This window comes from Paramacrobiotus metropolitanus, unplaced genomic scaffold (assembly GCF_019649055.1).
Source record: "Paramacrobiotus metropolitanus isolate TYO unplaced genomic scaffold, Prichtersi_v1.0 Parri_scaffold0000125, whole genome shotgun sequence".
NCBI lineage: Eukaryota > Metazoa > Tardigrada > Eutardigrada > Parachela > Macrobiotidae > Paramacrobiotus > Paramacrobiotus metropolitanus.
Genome location: NW_026570345.1, coordinates 262,798 through 284,147, shown reverse-complemented (window position 1 = coordinate 284,147; position 21,350 = coordinate 262,798). Strand labels below are relative to the sequence as shown.

Below are 21,350 nucleotides of genomic sequence, written 5' to 3'. Positions count from 1 at the left end.
CGTGGAAATTACGGTTGATCATGAATCTGTAGTGCAAGACGTACGTAGCAATGGACAAGGGTCATCATTACCTCCCTATGGCAGTATTTTTATGAAATTTTTTAGTCATTTTGACCAGACAGGAAATTTATCTTGTGTGTTATTTAAGATTTCAACAACGGGTAGTAGGATACTCGTAGATAAGTTTCTGTAAAAGCTGAGTTTCTCTTGCAGGTGGGGATTACCGTGGGTCCTGAAGACCCCAGCGCGAAATATATCGTGCCCGGTTTGGGACAGAAAGCCAAGGTCGACGTAACCGCTGCGCCAAATTCTCTGGTGGGATTATTGGCAGTCGACAAAAGCTTGCTGCAACTTGCTTCCGGACACGAAATTTCTGCCAAGGAGGTGATGATTTTCCACTATGAATCAAACACTTAAAATGCGCTGAGCCGCCTGAGCCATCGTGCTATGGCACTGTGTTTTTCTCGATCAAATATTCATAAAACGTCAAATGCAGGTGGTTGCCAGACTCCAGGGCCTAGATGCAGCGTTATCCCTTGAGAGGCATGCACATGAACTAGACGGATGCAATGTGAATAATCCGCCAAGTGGGTGGTGGGAGGAGGCGATAAGAAGGCAGTTCAACTTAAGATCAGGTTTCTGGTGTTTGTGGAGAATCTCTTACATGCTTCCAGTTTTAGGCGGTCAACATGGTGATATCTGTCTTTGACTGTTCCTCAATGTTCAATGCAGCGCCGCCAACAGGTAAAGCCAGCTGATAACTTTTAAAACAGTACCGTGTAGTAATGCATAGAAAAATATACAGTATTTTTTAATCACAGCGCCACATGCTCCAGCACAACCGCTGAGAAAAGATTTTCGGGAGAGTTTTATGTTTGTATCAGGATTCACCGAGTAAGCAGATACGCTCTCGTTTGGGGTTTTTGTTTAAATAACATCGATGGGTCACGTTAACGGTTCTTGGCACTTCAGCACCAATGGAAGACTGTCGCATTTGGAGACTGTTCCGGATTCGATAACGACTTGGGAAGTCACCGCCTTTGCCGTCAGCGCCCAGCAACCTTTAGCTCTCACCAAAAAGCCAAGAAATGTAACTACGCCATCCTCATTGCTTATAATTGGCACTTAAAGTGTTATAATTATTCTGTTTTGTAGTTGATCGTCTATCAAGAACTCTATATCAATATGGATACACCGTACTCCATGATTGAAAACGAAACGGCGATAATCAATGCTACGCTCTTCAATTTCCGTAATGTGTCGACTACCGAATCTCTGGGATTCCGCTTTAAGGTCACGCCCAACCCCGCAAACCAGCAATCTGTGGATGTAAAAATTCGAGACCGCAATGCTTTCCACCATTTACCTTTGCGCTTAGGACCATTCCGGTGCGGGCGGCTCGCCCCATATAAATCTACGTATGTATATACGCTCTAATCAACGGGACTCGGCGCCGGCATTTTATTCCACTGATCAGAGGAGCTCCCTCTGCGCTAGCACAACCGACACCATATATACTGCCACTGCGCAGCGCAGCTGCGCAAAAATCAATAGTCTGACATCACATCTCCAGATCGTTCTGGATACTTCCAGAACGCACGTCAGTCATACTCTGATCATGCGTACAGCGCGTGCACATGCATACAGCCTGTATGTGGAGATATCCACATACTTCCCCCTTCTCTAAACCGACACGTATAACAGTAGTCACACATTAGAAAAATCGATGACAGTAAAACATTACATGTTAAGGAAATTGCGATTACGATTGCTCGCACATCCAGGAAACGTAGAGGTTTATTGATTTTGGAGTGGAAGTAGGTCTTGGAAAGCAGTTTATCGTCACATGGGAATCCGCTCAATAACAGGCAGGCATTTTCTTAGCAGTAGAAGCATTGCAACCGTTATTATTCCATTTCCCCACTGGCCGAACTGGCTACATAAGCTATCAGGCTACGAAAGCAACTCGGGCTACACAGGCTAAATCGAATCAATGGCTTCCATACTTCGTCAATGTCTGTATACGGGCAAATTCATAGGCTTCCTACATGTGGCTGCTTCATGTCCTGGCTTGCGGCAATTGTAACATGAACGTGCGTGAAAGCGATGGTGTTTCTTCGGAGTTTTCTGGGACGTGTTGACGTGCGATTCTTGGTCTGGTAGAACATGTAGTTTGATCGCATTAAAATTATATGGGGTTGGGCTTACAGCATGGATTTGTTGAACAGGAAAGAATAATCTTGGTCGTGAATTAGGTGGGATTGACTTCAGCTCAAAAGTCAGCTGTTGAACAAAGGTGTTGATGGAGTCAGGCAAATTGGCAAAAAATGTTGGTTTCAGCTGTTCTGGCAGATAGTCGAAGAGAAGAGATAATAAATCTTGAAACGTTGGATTGGGTGTGGTTGATTTTAAGTAGCAGTGGATTGCTTGTACGTATTGCTCCGGTGACAAAGATTTGGCATCCATGTTGATGGTCAAATGTTATGAAAGGTCACATTTATTCGTATAAATTTCTCAATTGATTTTAAGGTAATAATGTTAAATAACAGTTCACTAAAATACGTTCAGTACATTTAGTAAAAGGTCAAGAAAAACGATGGAATTTCTGATCAGCATATGCAGGCGATGGAATTAGAATCATGCGTTGGTGAAATCCCGATGAAATATCGCGTTAGGTAGAATAACTAAACACCGCAGAACGTATTCAGGCGGTAATAATCTTGTGTTGGCAAAATTGGGAAAAGATGGTATAGATTCGTAATGGGCTCGTACTGGGGCGAGCCACCACACAAAAAAATTCAGATGAAAAATATGAAAGGTCAGAGGAAAACTGATGTTAACATAGATCTCAACCACGATCTGCTACCAATTTGCGGGCGGCTCGCCCCATATAAATCTACGTATGTATATACGCTCTAATCAACGGGACTCGGCGCCGGCATTTTATTCCACTGATCAGAGGAGCTCCCTCTGCGCTAGCACAACCGACACCATATATACTGCCACTGCGCAGCGCAGCTGCGCAAAAATCAATAGTCTGACATCACATCTCCAGATCGTTCTGGATACTTCCAGAACGCACGTCAGTCATACTCTGATCATGCGTACAGCGCGTGCACATGCATACAGCCTGTATGTGGGAGATATCCCACACCGGAAAGGTCCGGTAACCGTTGTCGCCGAAGTGTTTCGGTCCATTTCGCGTGGAAAGGAAATAATCATTGACAGAGTGCAGAAGACTGTGCAAATCAGACAGCCTGGAGCGCTGCAACAGCACAGCTCGGAGGTGTACACCATAACTGGTCAAATCCCCACGGTAGAGATTCCAGTGGACAGCCAACAGATACCGCTCAATGCCGTCCCAGGATCGGAGACAATTAGGCTGACAATTTCTGGTATGGGGATCCTCATTTTTTGCTAACCATTACAGTTGCTTCCATCTTTTTTGCTAGGTGACATAATGGCCACTACTATGGAAAATCTCAAGGAGAGCTCAGGCAAAGAGTTCGAAGGCTTGATTCGGGTTCCTACTGGGTGCGGCGAGCAGACCATGTCGGTACTTATGCCTAACGTCTTTTTGGCAAAATACCTCAAACGATTGGGTGATGCAGCCTACACAAAAAACAACCGCAACAAGAGATTAAAGTACAATATCGAAAAGGGTGAGACAATTCAATTTATAGATTAATCATTAAACAATTTACCAATTACTCGTACATGTACGCTTATCCGAAAAGTAAAAACAGGGAGCCGACTAAGTTACGCTCCGGTAGCTCGACTAACCGGTTCCGATGTTAATTCCATTTACCTTTTCTGTTAAAGGATTCAAGCGAATGGCAAACTATCGCCTGAAGAACGGTTCTTACAAGTGCGTGAGTTTCTATTAGGCTGTAAGGATTCCATCGTTTCCTTTTTACTATCCGCCTTTATTGCAGCACTTTTGGGGAAAACCGGCATCCAGGCTCTACATGGTTGACAGCCTACATCATTCGCGGTTTCGCACTGGCTAGTGAATTCATCAAAGTGGACAAGTCCCTGATTAAGCACTCATTGGAATTTCTGGATAGCAAACAAAACAGTGACGGATCCTTACGGGAAGACGGAAACCTCATCGACCGCCAACATAACCCCAGCGCTCTGACCGCTTTTGTTCTCCTGGCCTATACCGAAAACGGTTTCGCCAGCACAACTGTAGCGCGAGTCGCACAACGTTATCTGGAAGGACATTTTGAACGATCCAACGATCCATTTACGTTAGGTTTGACCTGTTACGTGTTTACTCGCACTGGAAGTCAGAGAACATCACACTGCATAAGGAAACTGAATCAGCTGGCCGTGGAGCCGGCTCCTGGAAAGCGGTGCTGGCTGGATAAGACTACTTTAAAAAGCAGTGCTGAATTTTCGGCAAAGGATATTGAGACAACGGGATATGCGCTGTTGGCGCTGTGCAACAATAGTGCTACGAATGATCTGAAGCCGGTTATCGACTGGCTGCTGTCGCAGCGAAACTGGCAATTCGGCTTCCAGTCCACACAGGTACGCATATGAAATTCAAGGCCTTTGCCAAGCGCATTCGGGATCATGTGGGATATCTCCCACATACAGGCTGTATGCATGTGCACGCGCTGTACGCATGATCAGAGTATGACTGACGTGCGTTCTGGAAGTATCCAGAACGATCTGGAGATGTGATGTCAGACTATTGATTTTTGCGCAGCTGCGCTGCGCAGTGGCAGTATATATGGTGTCGGTTGTGCTAGCGCAGAGGGAGCTCCTCTGATCAGTGGAATAAAATGCCGGCGCCGAGTCCCGTTGATTAGAGCGTATATACATACGTAGATTTATATGGGGCGAGCCGCCCGCAATCATATGGGAGATATGCGAGCTAAGCAGTTCCTAATACAGCTTTTGAGTTGATGCAGCGCAAGTAATACAGCATCTATTCTTAGCCCAGCAGACCGTCACTAGATGATCGCCGTAACCGGATGGACTGTTATTAAAGTTTTATAATAATTTTTCTAATAATTATTAGTAATAATTTATTACATAGTAGAATATTACATAATACAGAGTAGTTTTACATAATTTTCCCTGGAATAATTTTATATGTATCTCCCTGGAATACTATTATATAATATTTACGTAATAGTTTTACATAATTTCCTTGGAACTTAAAAAGTTTGATGGAACTGATCGCTCTAACGGTTTTGACACTGCATGGTGAGGGTCACAAAAATTCCTTGGCGCTTCATGATTTTGATGGAACTGACCGTTCTAACGGTTTTAGCATTGCATGGTCGGGGTCGCAAATGCAGCCATCGAACCGAACAATTGAAGATGTTAAAACGTAATTCATTAGTTTTACTGGAACCGAGCACGGAAAATTTGTAATTTTATTTCATTCGCTCTTTATTAGTTGATTCATTACGGTTTTGAAGTAAAGAGATGGCGAAAGGCCAGGGCATGTTACTGCAAAATAAATGAGTAAGCACGGAAATTCAGGTTTGGTAATGCTGCTGCAGGATACTGCTGTGGCTCTGAATGCCCTTAGCGAAGTAAAACCGAACGTGCAAACTAAATCACTGGATGTGGAAGTGGAAGGATTTGATGACACGCACCGGTTCACCACCGACAGTCTGTCACCACAGACATACGAAATACCGCTGACACAAAATCGCGTTAAAATCAGGGCAACGGGTGACGGTATCGTGAGATGCCAGCTGGAATATTCTTACCGGCAGAAACAGTCGCCATCGGCAAAGACAAGCCTCAAAATAGGTGCGCCAGCGCCAGTAACGGTCCCTTTCCGGGATCCTGCGATGAGCTACACATCCGAGATAGACCTGAAATTTAAGCTGACTGCAAAGGACGACGAAAACAATATCCTGCAGTTACGGCTGTGCCCTTCGTGAGTGAAGAAGACTAATTGTGAGTTCTAACTGAAGCGATATTTATAACATTGCGCGTGTGTTTGCAGTTACAAAGGCAATGTGATCAGCGGAAATATCATGGTGGAAATCGAAGCTCTTACGGGATACAAATTTGATGAAGATGCCGTCAGCGAATTGCAGAAACAGACGCACAAGGGTGTCCAGAAAGTCGAATGCGCCCAGGAAAATCAAAAATGTTACATTTATATGGAAAAGGTATACTTTACTTCTACCTGCGAAACTGGGCTGAATTATAACCGATTATACAGCAATATTTATTCAGTATGAGATCACGCTGCATAAACCGGTTCAGACGACGTATTCTGTGCTTATTTGTTTTATCAGATGCTATTACTTTCTTGGTGTAAGACAAAAGATATATGAAAAACGCGTTGAAATCTAGAAAATCATAGCAATAAATCCACAGTTAGGGAAACGTGGCGGGATATCGACGCTACATCATTATTTCCAGTGGTTGAAGCTTTTATTTTTCAGATTGATTCTGGAATGTCCGTGTGCCTGCCACTGAAGCTACTGAAAAGCTCGGACACACGTAACGCTGCTGGGCGGACTATCCTTGCCCACGTCAAAAAGTATTTTCTAAATTACATCAAAATACTGCAACATATCGGCACTCTATAACAACATATATCCACGGCAAAATTCGGGCAGCCGTTTAGAAACCAGATTTTATATCAGCACAAATTTGTGTCGAAGTTACATCCTTTTGCTGGACAAAGCAAAAGCTTCGTAAAAGCCGTTTATACGTTGTAAATTCATCTGCGTTGTTACAAAATATTAATTACATTTACAGTAAAACCTCTCCTTAAATACACTTCTTTATTAAATACACTTCTCTATAGCATTCAACCTTTAAGGAACTGAATTGGCTCCCATGTTATAACATAGGGGATTCTCTTTATAACATTCACCTCTTTATAAGCCTTACATACACTTTCCGCGGAACCGAATGTAGTTGCACCAGTGTATGAAACCTCTGAACTACATTCAGCTACGGTTAAATACCGCTGCATACAGGTAACCGGATGCAATTTGTCCAATCAGAATATCGTCAAATAATCACGAGTAAAGTTTGTGTAAGTGGTAATAATTGATCTAGAAGTATATTTCAACAGAATATTCTTATTTTATAAGCCTTGAGATATTAATCCTACTTTAAAATGAACGCTAAACGAAGTTTGTCACTGTCTGTACAAATATTTGCTGCTGCCTTAATGTTGTATTTATAAAGATACTGCTAGTCTGCTACATTCCCCACCCCGCCCCAAAATATACAAGTGCCCCTGGGGCAGTTGCCCTTTATAAAATACACACCGGTATGAAATACGAAACTGATGGAACCGTGCCTGTATTTTATAGAGAGGTTTTACTGTAACTCGTAAGTATATAAAAACAGAAGCTTTGCTAGTCGATTGGCATAAATTGTCTACAAAGTAGTAATGCCAGAAAATTGATTCAATTTATGTATCGTAATTACTGCGCGCTAAATTTTCACATGATACTGTATAACCTTGATATGCAATCAGTAACGAAAGTATAGTTTCGGTGCAAAATCAAGTGTCGGTCGACCGACATAAAGTATTAGACACTGCAAAAATAGTCGCAAAATGCAATTTTTTAAAGACTTATCGGCTCACTTTGCTTCTGAATGCATTGCGAATACAAATATTTACAAATATTTAGCGTGTAAAAGTCCGCGTGACGATAAAACTTTTGCTGCAAAGTTCAGTCAGTGAAAGCTGCTGTTATGCCTTCTCTGATTGGTCGAGCGGCATTCTGTGTTCAGAACACGTTCACGTTCAGCGCCGTTGTGCCGTCTCTGCTTATGGAAAGTTGGAAACTAACTTTAAAACCCACAATTATTGACTTTCTAAAAGCCACGCTTTTTAATTATGATTCTTCATAACCATCTCCAAGTTTTCCGTTTTATGGCTGTCGACAGCCAGATCCTTTCAGCATTTGCGTGAAAAGTGATGGTGCGGGCATTCTGTGCCGTAACGCTGCTAGACGCAGCACGTCTATGGAAGAACACGCAAGAGCGCGTTCTTGTCTGCGATGCTGCAAGGAACCCTCGAGTTCTGTAATGATTCTACGGTGAGAATTTCAATGAAATCCCAAATGTTAAACGCCGGTTTAATAGAAAATCATTTTTTATTTTGGGTTAATGTTTTCAGGTCATTGGAACATGTTGCACAGCGGGAAGATTGTGCATGACGACATGCAGTAGGACTGCAGGTATACGTTTGATGAATGATCGTAAAAAGCCCGCATTTTAGTGGTGGTTTTATTTGAGATGGGATCGCTTTACGAAACATCGCCAGCACTACAATGATGTGCAGCCTTGATTTGCTAAAAACGAATTTTCAACTAGAATCTTAATTCTGCCTTTATGCATGTCGACATGCAAGCCTTTAAATAATTGGAGGTTTCCAATATATAATAAACAAAAATTCTATCTGGATAGTAAATAAAACTTTTATTTGCGTATGACTTTAAGCTCCTATTTTTTTTCTTTTATTTTTCAAAAAAATAAACTACAAATCGCATAGATTTGTTGCTTGCAGTATGACGATAATAAAATGATAATCGTAGAAACGTTTCCTTTTTCGAAAAACTTTAAATGAAGCCATATGTTTTTAATTTTGAATTTTTTTTATCCTTTAACTGATTTTTTTATCTGCAACAGCGTTTTTAATTTTTTCAAATGCAACTGCATGTCAGCATGCATGGATTACACGAAATAATTTAAAATTTGCCAAGTTTTGAAAAACATTAGAGAAGAAAACTTGTTGTGTCGAATGCATATCCAGAGACATTTAAATAGCCGTAGTTAAAATGTGCTGAATAATTTTTTGCAGGATCGATGAATGAATTCTCTGTTTCGTCGGCTTCCGGAAAGCAGTATCGCCGTGAAACGCATGGATGTCGACATCCAAAATTTATAACTGAATGCCACATGTTACCTTTTATTGATTTTATGCTGAGCTGCTAAAAGCGTACTTTTTCATGAAATAATGGCTTTTGCGGGATAAACGTGTAGCGGATTGTGTTTTTATTGTTAATGGCATCGCCGCTGTGCTTTGAAAAACATCGCTGTTACATACCTGAATAAATATATTTTACATCGATTAGGCATATCGAAATCGGTCATTTTAGTATAAATCTAAGGGTTATTACATGGTCTCTAATATCTACATTTGATTCAAAAGTTACCAATAAACTATATCACAATTCTGACGAGGGTTGTGTACCGGTCTTATGAAACCAGCGTCAAGAAGATCATCGAATACTCATTGGACCATCTTGGCGTCTAATCCGTAGACCAGCTACCATTTACCACGACAGTTTTACCGCATCTGTTATGAACTCTGGTTATATCTGTACTTGGTACCAAGTTACGAACATGTCTACGCGCTCCGGTTGTGTGCTGGGAATAGAACGTATCACGTTGTACTTGTGTGGCCTATTGCAACTAATTTTATGTTTCATTGATAATCAATTTACGTTTCATTGATAATCAATTCGTTTTTTGCTTTTTTGTCCGAATTTTGTTGTGTGTTCGCAACACCAGCCGGTTGGTTTCTTTATCGACAATGGGCAGCACGGTGCCACTTGAAAAGGACGATCGATTACTCTCTCGGTTGGTAAAAACAGGTTATAAAAATAATGTCAATGCTTTTGTGATTTTTATTAATCCGCTCATCACCTCCAGCAAAGACCGGGGTAATGAATTAGTTATGGGCTCGTATCAGTACCATAGGTTGCGCAGCGATCGAAAGTGACCTTTACGGAAACAGGTAGTAATGCGCCTAACGAATTACAGCGGAGTCATAAATTCGAGCACAGCTAAAACATTTTATCGGAGCAACACCGCCACAAGTGGCATGAGCTCAGGTTTACTCCACAATTCTTAGTCTCTTTTGTTGCAATCGCTATGTTTCGTGTTTTGCTTTGATCTTTGACAACTGTGTCTGCTCCCTGTCGACATAACTACTATACTAAAACAGTATTCAGCGCTCACCATTAGCAGCGATTAAGCCAAAGTTGATTTATAATATTGTACTGAAGCACTATTAGTAAAAATGTTTGATACTGTAGTATGAAAAAATTTAAAACATGACTTTCATGGCACTTGGGACAGCATGAAAGCAACGAAGCAACGGGCGCATCTTCTTCATCTTTAAATTCATGGCAAATAAAAAAGGATGAAAATGAATAACAGGAAGCGCAGAACGGGAGAGACAAAACAGGCCAGAAGGGATAGAAAAAAAACGACAAAATATTTAACACAATGGTGATAAGCTTGATTCGTCTTGTTTGAGATCAGCTTCAAGCTTGCAATCGTCTTCGGTCCATGTACTGCTCATTGCAGAATGGCTACATTTATGACCTCGTTGTAAAGATGTACACACAGATTCTTTCAAAGAATCTTTCCGGTTGCCTAACTGTAATCTGCCTTGTCCAACCGGTGTGCCGCTGTAGTAGCCAAAGCTGAGTTAAGGGAAACTAAAGTCCACTGTATAAGCACAGCCGATTTTCTTGCTTCTGTGTCTGTTAAAATTGGTAAAGTTGTGCTTATCTTCGTACACGATTCACTTTGAGTAACGCACGTACGCAAATCCGCATTCATAGGATTTTATGATTATCTAGCGCAGCTATCGTTAAGAAACTGGTTTCATCAATATGTTTTGATCACAAGACCGTCACAGTGGAAGGCAATAGGTCGCAGAAGTTTGCAAGCAGCAATTTTATTACTGCAGCGCTTTCAAGACATACCGGATCCTGCTGCAAATGGCGCATTTTAAGGTGAAAAATAAAGTATTATCGAGCTAATTCTACCATTGCCTGACATTTGCATCTTGCTGTTTAGGACAAAGTAGCCCTGGTAACAGGTGGCTCTTCCGGATTAGGCAAAGCCACCGTGGAGCGACTGGCATCAAAAGGAGTCATAATTTATGTAGTAGATCTGCAAATTCCTAGCCAAGAAGACGGTGGGGATATCTACGGCGATGCGTCCATTAAATACCGCAAAGTTGATGTAAGCGTTAATTAGATACGCTTGGATTTTTGGGGAATTATGATTATGAGCGCGATGGTACAGGTAACCCGAGAGGACGATGTTGCCAACGTGATCAGTGAGATTCGCTACAAACAAGGGCGACTGGATTTTCTCATCAACTGCGCCGGGATACTGGGTCACGTGCAGCCGGTGTATGACTTCCACACCGACCAAATGCACTCAACACAGATGTTCGAGGATATCATGCGGGTGATGCATAATTATTTAATATATAAGAATAATCATAATATTGCTTGGATTATTAACACCGTATGTCATGGTACATTTTTGTAAAAATTTTTTCACAAAATAATTTAACGTTAGATTAAGGGTATTCTTGGCGCACAGCGTTTGTATGTAATACAGACAACTGTTGCCATTTTGTTTGGCCGGAACTGCAATGGCAAAGGTTGTCTGTGGTACATCTGGAACAATTTAAGCTTAAAACTGTGCTCGATAAATTTGTAACTTGTTGCTGACGATGCTGATTTACTTACTAAATGACAGAGTTCGATTCGACATCAGCAATAACTTTTCTTTGCAGATCAATGTTTATGGGACATTTAACGTTATCCGGCACGCCGTGGGTTTAATGAGCACTAACCCACCTGATGAAGACGGCCAACGTGGCGTTATCGTTAACGTTTCCAGTGTGGCGCGCAGCGATGGACAAGTGGGACTTTTAGCGTACAGTGCCAGTAAGGGCGCCATTAGCTCCATGACGGTGCCGCTAGCCCGGGAATTTGGGCCCGTCGGGATCCGGGTCCTGGCCATTGCACCCGGTAACCATTTTTTCTGATTGATTTTTGCAATAAATGCGCGTACCAACATCGTAGCTTATAATATGTGTGTGGTGGTTTATAGCTGCAATCTGCACGCCGATGCTGGATAATGAGGAATACAAATGGGCTCTGGCCGGACATCCTAGTTCGGCGGTGTTCCCTAAACGAGTGGGCCGACCGGAAGAGTTTGCACATATGGTGGAGTTTATCATTGAAAATCATTTGGTCAACGCGACGACCATGCGGTTGGATGGGGGATTTAGGAACTTTCCCGGGTCCGCACGCTCCGACGACGGCACGGTACAGTGACCCGGAAAGTTCACCTGCGCCTCTTTGAGGCTTTAACTTTTATCGCCTGTAATGATTTATCTCAAATTTGCCATAAGCCGCTGTGTGTTTTACGGCATACACTAGTGGTGCATTTTAGAGTGTGACAATTTGTTTAATATTACTGCGATGCCGGAGACACAACAAACATTTATGCCGCAAAACTTGTGCGATTTGTGACAAGCTTTCTTCAAGATGTGGCAAATCTCTTTTTCTTTGAGACAATTTTTTATGACGAATGGCATCCCATGAAATTATTAATTGTTCTAACGCAGGCAAATACAGAATGATTTTACAGTACGTACAGTGCAGACGCAGATTATATTAGTCATAACAATATTCTATTGCGAAACTTGGAATACCGTGCGTGTACTTGCATGTATTAAAACTAATATTAATTTTGTAGTGCTGCATCTGGCACCGGCACGTGAGCTTAGCGTTCGGCTTATGTACCGGCACGTGAGCTTAGCTTTCGGTACCACATTATAATATTCATACGTTTTATATCTTCTTGACAAATTGATGTACAAAATGCATGGGGGCACACCACAACTTCTTAATAACTGTCAGCCTACCCATTCACACCATGCAGTATACAGTGCGAATCCCATTGGTTTGCCAGGAGACCAAATTACCAAAATCTCAAAAATCCAGTACGATTATTTGCCGCCTCTTCGGCATCCGTATGCCGCGTTGATCTTGTCAAAGTCCGCTCGGCTGAAATCATCACCACCTAAAGTGCCGGAGGAGGCAGAGGAGCGACTATTCTTCGGGCGAATTGCCCAGGTATTCTTGTTCTTGGCTAAATCGGAGTCCGCGTACTGTGTCACAGACTGCAGATCATAGGGAACGTTCAAGACTCCCGGTAGATATGCGGACGCTGGGATTTGCTTCAGGTTGGCCGTGTAACCTAATAAACTCAAAGGTTACAACATGGTTTCGCCCACCGTCTGGAACAAAACCAGGATATTGTACCTGATCGAATGTTGTCGAAATTGATGGTAACGTATTGATCACGATCTGGGCGGCTAGCTTCATGAGGAATACCTATCAGGCAACGAAAAAGACAAGCAGCGCTGTATTCATCTTAATGAAGGGAAACAATAATACGATTTTCTAACGGTATAAATTATACGACTGATTCGTGCATGCGATGGGTAGAACTAAAAAAAGGTATAAAATAATAATTTATTCGTACTGTGCACTTACCTAATAAATTCATGAGCCTCCGGGCAAGTCGTTTGGTTTGGAAGCAGCCTATTTAAAGCAAATTAAATTAATGCAAGAAATACTACAAAAGAAAATATTTTAGTAAATACTTTTGGCCAGAACGACTTGCGAAGCGCCCGTAGGTCCGGACGACCGGAAGGAGCTACCACCGGATCCAAATCGGGATCCCGAATCCGAGCCTCGTCCGCTGTTGCCAAAGGAAGATCCGAAGTTGTCACGGTTGTTGTTGCTGGAGCCGAATGAGTCACGGCCGCTGTTGCTGGATGAACCGAAATTCGAATCTCGTCCGCTGTTACTGCTGGAACCGAAACCGCTGTTGCCGAACGAGCCGGAGTCTCGCACTCCATTACGACTGCCCTGACGTTTAAAGCGACCGGAGTTGAAGCGGCTGCCACTGCCTGACGCGGTACCGAAGCCGGAATCGCGGCTGCCCGATCCAGATGAGGGACCGAAGGAGCTACCCCGACCTCCGGAGGAACCACCGAAGGAGTCACGGCCACCGTTGCTGGAGCCGAAATTACTGCCGCTGCTACTGTCGGCCAAAGGGTTGTTGGAAACACCCAGAGGAGCGGAGCATCTATTAAAAATGTGCATAAAATAAACGTAGTTTTATGAAAAGGTGATGGACGGTTCAACAGAAAGGTCATACAGCTGATAAAAATTTAAACAGGTGAGAAAATAGGTGCGAATTCAAGTAGTTGGCCTATTCGCTTTGTATACTGGCGGATGCCAAACAAAGGACGAATATGTGAGATGCCATTTTCCAAAACATTAATTTTAATGTAAATTTTCTTGCTTTTATATAAGCAAAAACATTTCGCGTGGATCCGACGTATAAAAAAAAGTTCAAATTATTTGATAAATTACTGTTATTCTTTTCACTTGTTACGTGGTGGAAACACGTAAACTAACACATTTTGCAATATGTACAAAGAGGCGGTTATTGTTATTAGTTTTGACTGGCACTGGATACAAAGGATTCATTAATTGTATAACATTTAATCCAGTTTCTTTGCATTGCAGCTTTGATGACTATAATGACATTTAAAGTTTGTCAACGCTTCCGGAAACAAATAATGTAAATAGTAATTGCAATGTACAGTACATACTCCTATGGTGGCAGGTACGTACTTGTCTCCGCTACGGAAAAGTGTGTAATTGGCTTCATTTCGTCGAGGCACGAATTGAACGCATGTTTGTTTGGACAGGAAATCCAGTTCCGCCTTCAGCTTTTTGGCATCCGCATCTAAACAGAAGTAAATGCCCCAATTAATTGACGAACTCAACAAAAATTACTGCAAAATGCGGGGAAGACCCCGTTTTACCGGTCCTGTTTTTTGCTATGCACAAAAATTACTGAAATAATTTGCGGATTTCCCTAAAGCAGTCCAAAAATATAACGAGAATAGTTTGTACGTATGTATGGATTCTTACAACAACAACAGTGTAGCGGAATAATGTAAAATTAGCAACAGTTCTAACCAAATACAGAATGTATATATTTTTATGTACCGGCAATATCGGAGGAAATGACATAGGGCACAATTCCATCAGGCCAGGCGACTATTTTTGGTGCGCCAAAATCATCGTCGGAATCCCCAAAATCATTATCCGAGTCAACGCTAGGGTTCGGGATTCGGGATCCGGAGAATCCGGAGAAAGAATTGTCACGGGAGCTCGCGGCAGCTAAAATTATACAACTTTTACATGCCGAATCGTTGATTGTTTTCCATTATTTTGTACTTATTTGTACTGACGAAATCTTCTCCTAAATTATTATAAAAGGTATCATAAATTATATAAAAATTTATTTGTTTAAATGCAGTTATAGTGACTACACGGAGAGCTCTGTAACTTATGTACGGTACACTAACTTACCTGCATATCCGCACAAACATAAAAGGGCAAAAGCTGCAGAATGAGCCATGGTTAAGCAGATAAGCGAGCCGTTGACTAAAATTTTCCCCTGTCGATTTCATTTATTTATATGCCAGGTTTATATCAACAAAGCGCTCCTGGCACATGAAACAACATTTTGGTTTTGTGCGAATTGTCAGTGAAACAAGTTCTTCCTCCACTGAATTCTAGTGCTGAACAGACAATTCTGCTGAATTGACGAAATTACAATGCAGGTGTCTGATGAATGCCTGGAGTCACTAAAGATTCATAACCGGCAAAAAACCAGGCCACAATTTGTACGAGTATCACAATTACTTGGTCAACAAGATGAATCAGTTGGGTATTACCGGCAATTAATATGCCTACAGTGCGTTTACTGTAAAAATTTGGTGTGATTTTAAAATATTGATGTATTGCTGGCGCAATTCTGATATCGTTAAATATGTTGCATGTACAGTACAGACTGTACATAAAAATTTGATATTCATATACCCTAGTTTTAGTGAGCTGTATGCTCTTCACTATAATTTTCTAAGTCAATATAAAAAAACAAAAAAATAAAAATAACACCTATTTTGTAACTACATAATGCGGTTTTTGTTTCACAAATCCAGAAGGTTTTATTGCAAAAGAAGAGTCTTAATGGATCGTGTTTAATTATATTGCATATTTTGCGTAAAAAAAAGTTAAATAAGAATTTTAAAGCACAACCTTGTGAGCTGTTTTGGACAATATCACTGTATAAGCATAATTATGGAATCTCGAAGAAACACGTGCACTGCGCGGTAGTTTATTATTTAACATTTCCATTGATTTGCTAAAGTCCACATTGCACGGGCGAAATCTGAACCGGCAAATACCGGCACAAAGCATCTTTAGCGCAGATGGTGGTTGATTTCACCTGTCGGTTTGATGGTTGTTTAATCTGTCCCGGCAATCTTCCATTGGCAGCATCTTAAAGACACACAGCAGCCACTTAGCATCCATGTTAATTACTCGCGTGTTCGTGTTGGGTGCATATTTAAATCAATTTTAAATGACAGAGGCCATCTGACCCCAACACACGCGTATGCCGCGCTGATCCGGCACCGACACGTGCCGCATAAATCCCCGCGTGCATTTAAATCGCCCCGAACATGGCGGATTATCAACTGGGCTTTGAATGGGACGGACAGTGGTCAGCCTGCTGGGCTGCTGATGAAGCGTGTGCTGGTCACATCGCGGGTTAACAGCCAGCCATTATCCACCGTTATACACGATCCACAGATTAACGATATTGTAATTTTTAAAACGACACGAATTATTCCACAGTAATCACGGATGTAAGCTACAATAATGCGGGCTTAAATTGGCATAACAATGACCGAAAGGTCATAATGCGCTGCAGTAAGCCGATCAGGGATTTATCTGTGACTTTTGTGATCATTTTGTAATCGGAGATAAGGTGCTTTATTAGAACCGTTTAGTCGATGATAATTCGGAAATTATTTGCCAGTTTTTATCGTAATTCCGAATAAATCTGCTGCCTGTTTCAGAATTGCCATATTTTTAGTGCTGTGTTTAAATGTTAGACTCGACACAATTCTTTTTATAAACATTCTTTATTTTTCTATCTATTTGTTACTATGTAAATATTCTAGAGTTATTTCTTGTATAAATATTCTGATGTTTTCTCTACGTATAAATAAATATGTACACATTTTTTCTGTATGTATATGTTTCTGTATGTTCTGTACATGTTTCCGTCTTTTCTGTATGTCTGTTTCTATATGTGTGTTTTCTGTACGTAAAAATATTTGCGAAAATACCAATTTGGAAAAGAAATAGGGGAGGAATACGAATGTACGACGTTAGTTGAAGATCGTCCATTCCAGAGAAGCCATGCGTCACTAACCGTACTTCACACGAATTATGCAAAACAGCATCATTCCACACCGGTAGCAGATTACGCCTCACCTTACCTACCCTGTAAGTATCTGCCACTTGTCTGGGCGTGATGCGGTAGCCGATCCATCACCTTATCCATAATACAACCCATTATCTTTTGGCTTTTTTGCCCCGCACCCTGATCCGCATTGAATAATGACCACATAACAATTATGCCCGCCAGCCTTAATTACTCCTCGGCTCGGTTAATCGGCCACGGCAGGTCAAATGTCTACTCCTCTGTCCTGCGTCCTGACAAAAACCAGCCAAGCCAGGTGGTTAGACCATCGGAAAACAATAGCCCCAAATGAAACAAAGCGCATATTGCAGAGCCGTATGTGTGTTTGTCCATCGCTTAAGTGCGGTGCAATATTCGTGCAGTTGGCTGTATGCAGGCATTACGGTAGCTTGGGCTTAATTAATTTGCTTATCTTTTTAGCGGTGGACAGTGGACAATGGGCGACTGCGCCCAGTCAGCCGCAGCGGCGTTAGGGTTTATTTGGTGTTTTGTTGGCGGTGCGGAATGGCCAGCACGTGCGGTATGGCGTGTGATGGTTATGACGGCTATTAAGCGACTTTATGCGCTGACCACGGACAATACCGCGAGAGCGTTTAATTAATTAATCACCCAACATCCAGCGCAACGCCTGGTTGGTGTATTCACAGATTGAACGCATTAGCGTGATTAACTACTCTGTATTGTGGAAAATGTTCCTAGACAGAACCACCACGAATTCAGAATTTTCATTTATTTTCTATCCGTTTATTTGCCTACGTAAAATTTTTGCAAACCTACAAAAGAATTTGTATGGAAGCAGCGTATTATATTTTGAAAAAAGGTGACCTTTAAAAGCACATACAATATATATTTGCAATCAGAAAATGCATTATATATTTGCAATCGTAAAATTACAGAAATTTAATTTAATAAGTTGGCCGCCATCGATTATTATCGGTATGACTTTCCATTGCGGCGTTTTGAAAATTCCATTTAGAAAGTATTCTAGAAGGATTTCTCTTCAGTCGTGTACATAGTGTAATTGCCTTGATTGGCGTTAATCCGCGTGCAGCCATTAGGCCGCATGACCTCAAATGCCGGCTGCTGCTTTTTCTTTTTGCCGGGACAGTGGCAAGTGGAGCTGAACAGCTTCGGTAACTCATTTGCATAGTTGATGCCCCGGCTCGTTTCGGGTGAGCATAATTAGTGCGGAGAAAACAGCCAGCGGGCAAGTGTTGCTTAAGTATCCCGTCAAGTAGTGTATAGACACAAAAAGGTGCAAAAGCGATATGCCCCGTTAATTCTTAGGTCAGGTCTGCTCGCTGATGGCTCTGCGGACCGGCGCTCAAGAAACACACACACGGTGTCCTTAAGTGGACCCATACCAGCTTTTTCGGGAAATGAGCAGTTCATTCAGTTGGCGAGAATAATTACTGCGCAAAGAAACTCCTAATATTCGGCGGTGCATTAATACCGGCAAGCGGCAATCAGAGAAACCATCACCTGGTATGAAAAAAGAAAAACAGAATAATGTACACTACGCATAAAGAAACTAATTTGAATCGAAACGAAGCTAAATTTTTATAACTTAATTACTAACTAATAGCAAATAATAACAGCTTTATTTTTCCAGGGTTATTAACACAAACTGCAAGTTATGTAAGTGCTCATTCCGTTTTGGACTAGTAGAACCAAATATTTTGTAAGGCTGTTTTTAAATACTGTAGTTTTGTTTTAAAAGATTTTAAATATATTTGGTCCATTGACAAAACATGCGCGCGGAATCATTTCCCAATAATTACCGTAAAACGGTGGTCGCGACGCTTCACAAAGTAAAAATTGTTTTGATTTGATTCTTCAGGGTTTTCGTGCTGAGCATACAAATTACTAAACTGTTGCTTTATTTGGGATAATGCAGCTTGTTTACTGAACATTTATCGTGAATACTCGCCCGCCACAGTGGCTGGAAACTGATAATAAACCATTTTCTTAAATCAAATGCTCTGTACATAATTTACCGTGACCATTTATTTACCCATCTTTACATCGCCGGCTTAAATCTTGATTTGCATTCACCGCTGCCTACCTGATGTACCATCAGTAAAACATCTGTCTGGAGGTTTCATATTGCGCGGAAGCGGCGCAGTATTGAATCTGCTGATGTACGCGATGGTAGTGCACCGTTACACACACACACGATCACGCAGTGACCGGCCTTTTACGCAGCTTATTAAGCCTTGCATCTTTTTAATGAGTAATTAGCTCGAAGCACCACTGTACCAGTTGGCATCTGCCTGTAAATTAGCTTAGCCACAATGGCACCAAAGTGGACACATTGCGCTAACCCGTTCACTGACCGCTGCACGCGCTAATTAATACAATGCGCCGGGTCAGAGTGGAGATGTCGGTAGTTTTACGAAACGGGAGAGTGATCCAGTGTCATCGTGGGTCGGAGGTCAATCACGAGAGTTTTAAACATTCATTGTATCTATATCGTGTGCAGAATCTGAGGCTGAAATAAACATTCGGTAAAAGAAAAATCGTTTGGAAAAAACAAAACCTAACATCATTCAAAAAGCATGTACATAGCATGTAAAATAACAATTTTGGCAATATTAATGCACTGCATAATATGCGGAAAATAATTAAAAACCGAATAAGGTGGATAATTTAAATTTTGCTTATTTTGTATCGTGTGGCAGCTATTTGAAAAGTACACTTTTAAAACACAGAATAAATATTCTCTCAAAGTTTTTTAAATACAGAAAAAAGCAATCCATATGCAAACCTTATGCTTGTTTTACCGTGCATAAACCGACACACGTTTTTGATGTATAACGATTATTATTATTACATAATATTGTTTTGTAATTAAAAACAATGAGTACCAGATATAAAAAAACCTACGAGGACTTACATAAAAAAGAGGATCTTCCAGTAAAGAGTTTAGTCGGAAATTGTTCTTATGTGAAAACGTTCGCCGTAAAGCGATCAACAAGGCCGAATAATTACCGCAGAATCCTTTGACGTGTGTTTTACATAAGCAGCTCATTCACTTAATTTGTGGTTGACCATTATGTTCTCGTGCACACTACCAGAAGCGGAGACAACGCCGTGGATGCGCGAGTATGTTGTTCGTCGCCTTACAGACCGCCATGCGAAATGCCGGCTGTAGTGAATGTCGTAACGCGGCTCTAAATCTTTCCTAATGGGTCTTGTTCGTTATTCTTTCAAGGTTGAAGAACGTAATGTCACATAATCCCCTGCGTAACTGTGTCGGGCATCGTTGTTCTACCACGGCGCTTGAGAATGAGACCCAGAGTAGACAATGCGCATATCGCGGTATGCGAACGGGGACTGCGTTGTCCGTTCAACGAAGGCGTATTTCCATGTTTCATAACCAGCGGAAATATGCATTTTACAGCTCGAACGCGATTTCGCGAAAGATGCGAGAGATTTTTCCCAGGAACGTCAATGCTGGGAAGCAATAACAGCAAGCAGCTGAACACTTATTCTTACTCACACAAATCACTTCGCAATCGAATTTCGACTCACTACGGTACTTCTACATTTTTTTAACGTAAATCACAACTGGGCAATTTGGCTGCAAATTAAACATCGAAATTATTTTTCAATAGGTTAATTAGGTTAACTGTATAATAATTAATTACCTATAAAAGTTTAAGTCTTTTTCATACAAGCGTAATGAAAATCCATGCAAGTAACTAATTTTACAGTTTTACTTTCCAAAAATTGATACGGCCAAACTTGCTGATTGAAAACTGTTTTGAAAGATTCGTTTAAAACAAAACAAACCATATTAACCAATCAGGATCGAATAATAACGTTTATAGCGGAGTTTTTACTAAAACAACCCGACAATTAAAATCGAGAATTAAATAACCGGTTACGGAAACCAAAGTTCACTCGTGTTAACTTCATTGACACGTCTTTTAAATTACTGTCACTCATAATTATTCTCCTGCAGCATCAACCGCGTCCGACCAGCTGGTAAAAGCGACCCCAAATTAACCGCCATTATCTCACAGTAACAGCAACACAACCGATGCTGGCGCACACACACAAATAACGCGAGATTCAAGGTTGAAGAACATAATCCCGCATAACACCTGACATAATAAACACCTCAATAGCCCCATCGTACGTTCATTTTAAAA

The 21,350-nt window shown here is 41.4% G+C and overlaps 3 protein-coding genes and 1 long non-coding RNA gene across 5 annotated transcripts; 3 read left to right on the top strand and 1 right to left on the bottom strand.

The window, feature by feature from the left end:
* Positions 1-1,814: 1,814 nt before the first annotated feature.
* LOC129598575 (CD109 antigen-like) lies at positions 1,815-6,769 on the top strand. Of its 2 annotated transcripts, XM_055496550.1 has the most exons (7): positions 1,815-3,395; positions 3,453-3,662; positions 3,823-3,868; positions 3,936-4,536; positions 5,523-5,908; positions 5,978-6,146; positions 6,426-6,769. In XM_055496550.1, exons 1-7 carry the CDS (start codon positions 2,903-2,905, stop codon positions 6,570-6,572), a joined length of 2,052 nt encoding a protein of 683 aa, XP_055352525.1. In that variant the 5' UTR covers positions 1,815-2,902; the 3' UTR covers positions 6,573-6,769. The 2 variants fall into 2 exon arrangements, with proteins under 2 accessions (XP_055352525.1, XP_055352526.1); XM_055496551.1 differs by having other exon boundaries at positions 3,300-3,662.
* Positions 6,770-7,927: 1,158 nt separating this feature from the next.
* LOC129598567 (uncharacterized) lies at positions 7,928-9,627 on the top strand. The gene is made up of 3 exons (XR_008691717.1): positions 7,928-8,045; positions 8,126-8,186; positions 8,810-9,627. It is a non-coding gene; the product is annotated as an uncharacterized LOC129598567 (long non-coding RNA).
* Positions 9,628-10,576: 949 nt separating this feature from the next.
* On the top strand, positions 10,577-12,491 carry LOC129598566 (3-hydroxyacyl-CoA dehydrogenase type-2-like). The gene is made up of 5 exons (XM_055496535.1): positions 10,577-10,757; positions 10,822-10,989; positions 11,053-11,220; positions 11,555-11,792; positions 11,875-12,491. The coding sequence occupies exons 1-5, from the start codon at positions 10,743-10,745 to the stop codon at positions 12,099-12,101; spliced, it is 816 nt and encodes a 271-aa protein (XP_055352510.1). The 5' UTR covers positions 10,577-10,742; the 3' UTR covers positions 12,102-12,491.
* Positions 12,492-12,602: 111 nt separating this feature from the next.
* LOC129598564 (uncharacterized) lies at positions 12,603-15,386 on the bottom strand. Its single transcript, XM_055496534.1, has 7 exons — positions 15,228-15,386; positions 14,862-15,035; positions 14,481-14,595; positions 13,439-13,926; positions 13,329-13,376; positions 13,095-13,166; positions 12,603-13,029 (listed from the first exon to the last, which is right to left on the bottom strand). Exons 1-7 carry the CDS (start codon positions 15,274-15,276, stop codon positions 12,779-12,781), a joined length of 1,197 nt encoding a protein of 398 aa, XP_055352509.1. The 5' UTR covers positions 15,277-15,386; the 3' UTR covers positions 12,603-12,778.
* Positions 15,387-21,350: the final 5,964 nt, after the last annotated feature.

Bases quoted from the DNA above. Each gene is read 5' to 3' on its own strand.
- LOC129598566 (XM_055496535.1), top strand. The intron at 10,990-11,052 runs GTAAGCGTTAAT...GCGATGGTACAG, and splicing joins TTAAATACCGCAAAGTTGAT to GTAACCCGAGAGGACGATGT. The intron at 11,793-11,874 runs GTAACCATTTTT...GGTGGTTTATAG, and splicing joins GGTCCTGGCCATTGCACCCG to CTGCAATCTGCACGCCGATG.
- LOC129598575 (XM_055496550.1), top strand. From the start codon at position 2,903: ATGTATATACGCTCTAATCAACGGGACTCGGCGCCGGCATTTTATTCC. The intron at 3,663-3,822 runs GTGAGACAATTC...TTTCTGTTAAAG, and splicing joins AAAGTACAATATCGAAAAGG to GATTCAAGCGAATGGCAAAC. The intron at 5,909-5,977 runs GTGAGTGAAGAA...GTGTGTTTGCAG, and splicing joins CAGTTACGGCTGTGCCCTTC to TTACAAAGGCAATGTGATCA.
- LOC129598564 (XM_055496534.1), bottom strand. From the start codon at position 15,276: ATGGCTCATTCTGCAGCTTTTGCCCTTTTATGTTTGTGCGGATATGCA. The intron at 15,036-15,227 runs GTAAGTTAGTGT...GTATAATTTTAG, and splicing joins ATGTTTGTGCGGATATGCAG to CTGCCGCGAGCTCCCGTGAC. The intron at 13,377-13,438 runs GTATTTACTAAA...TGCTTTAAATAG, and splicing joins GCAAGTCGTTCTGGCCAAAA to GCTGCTTCCAAACCAAACGA.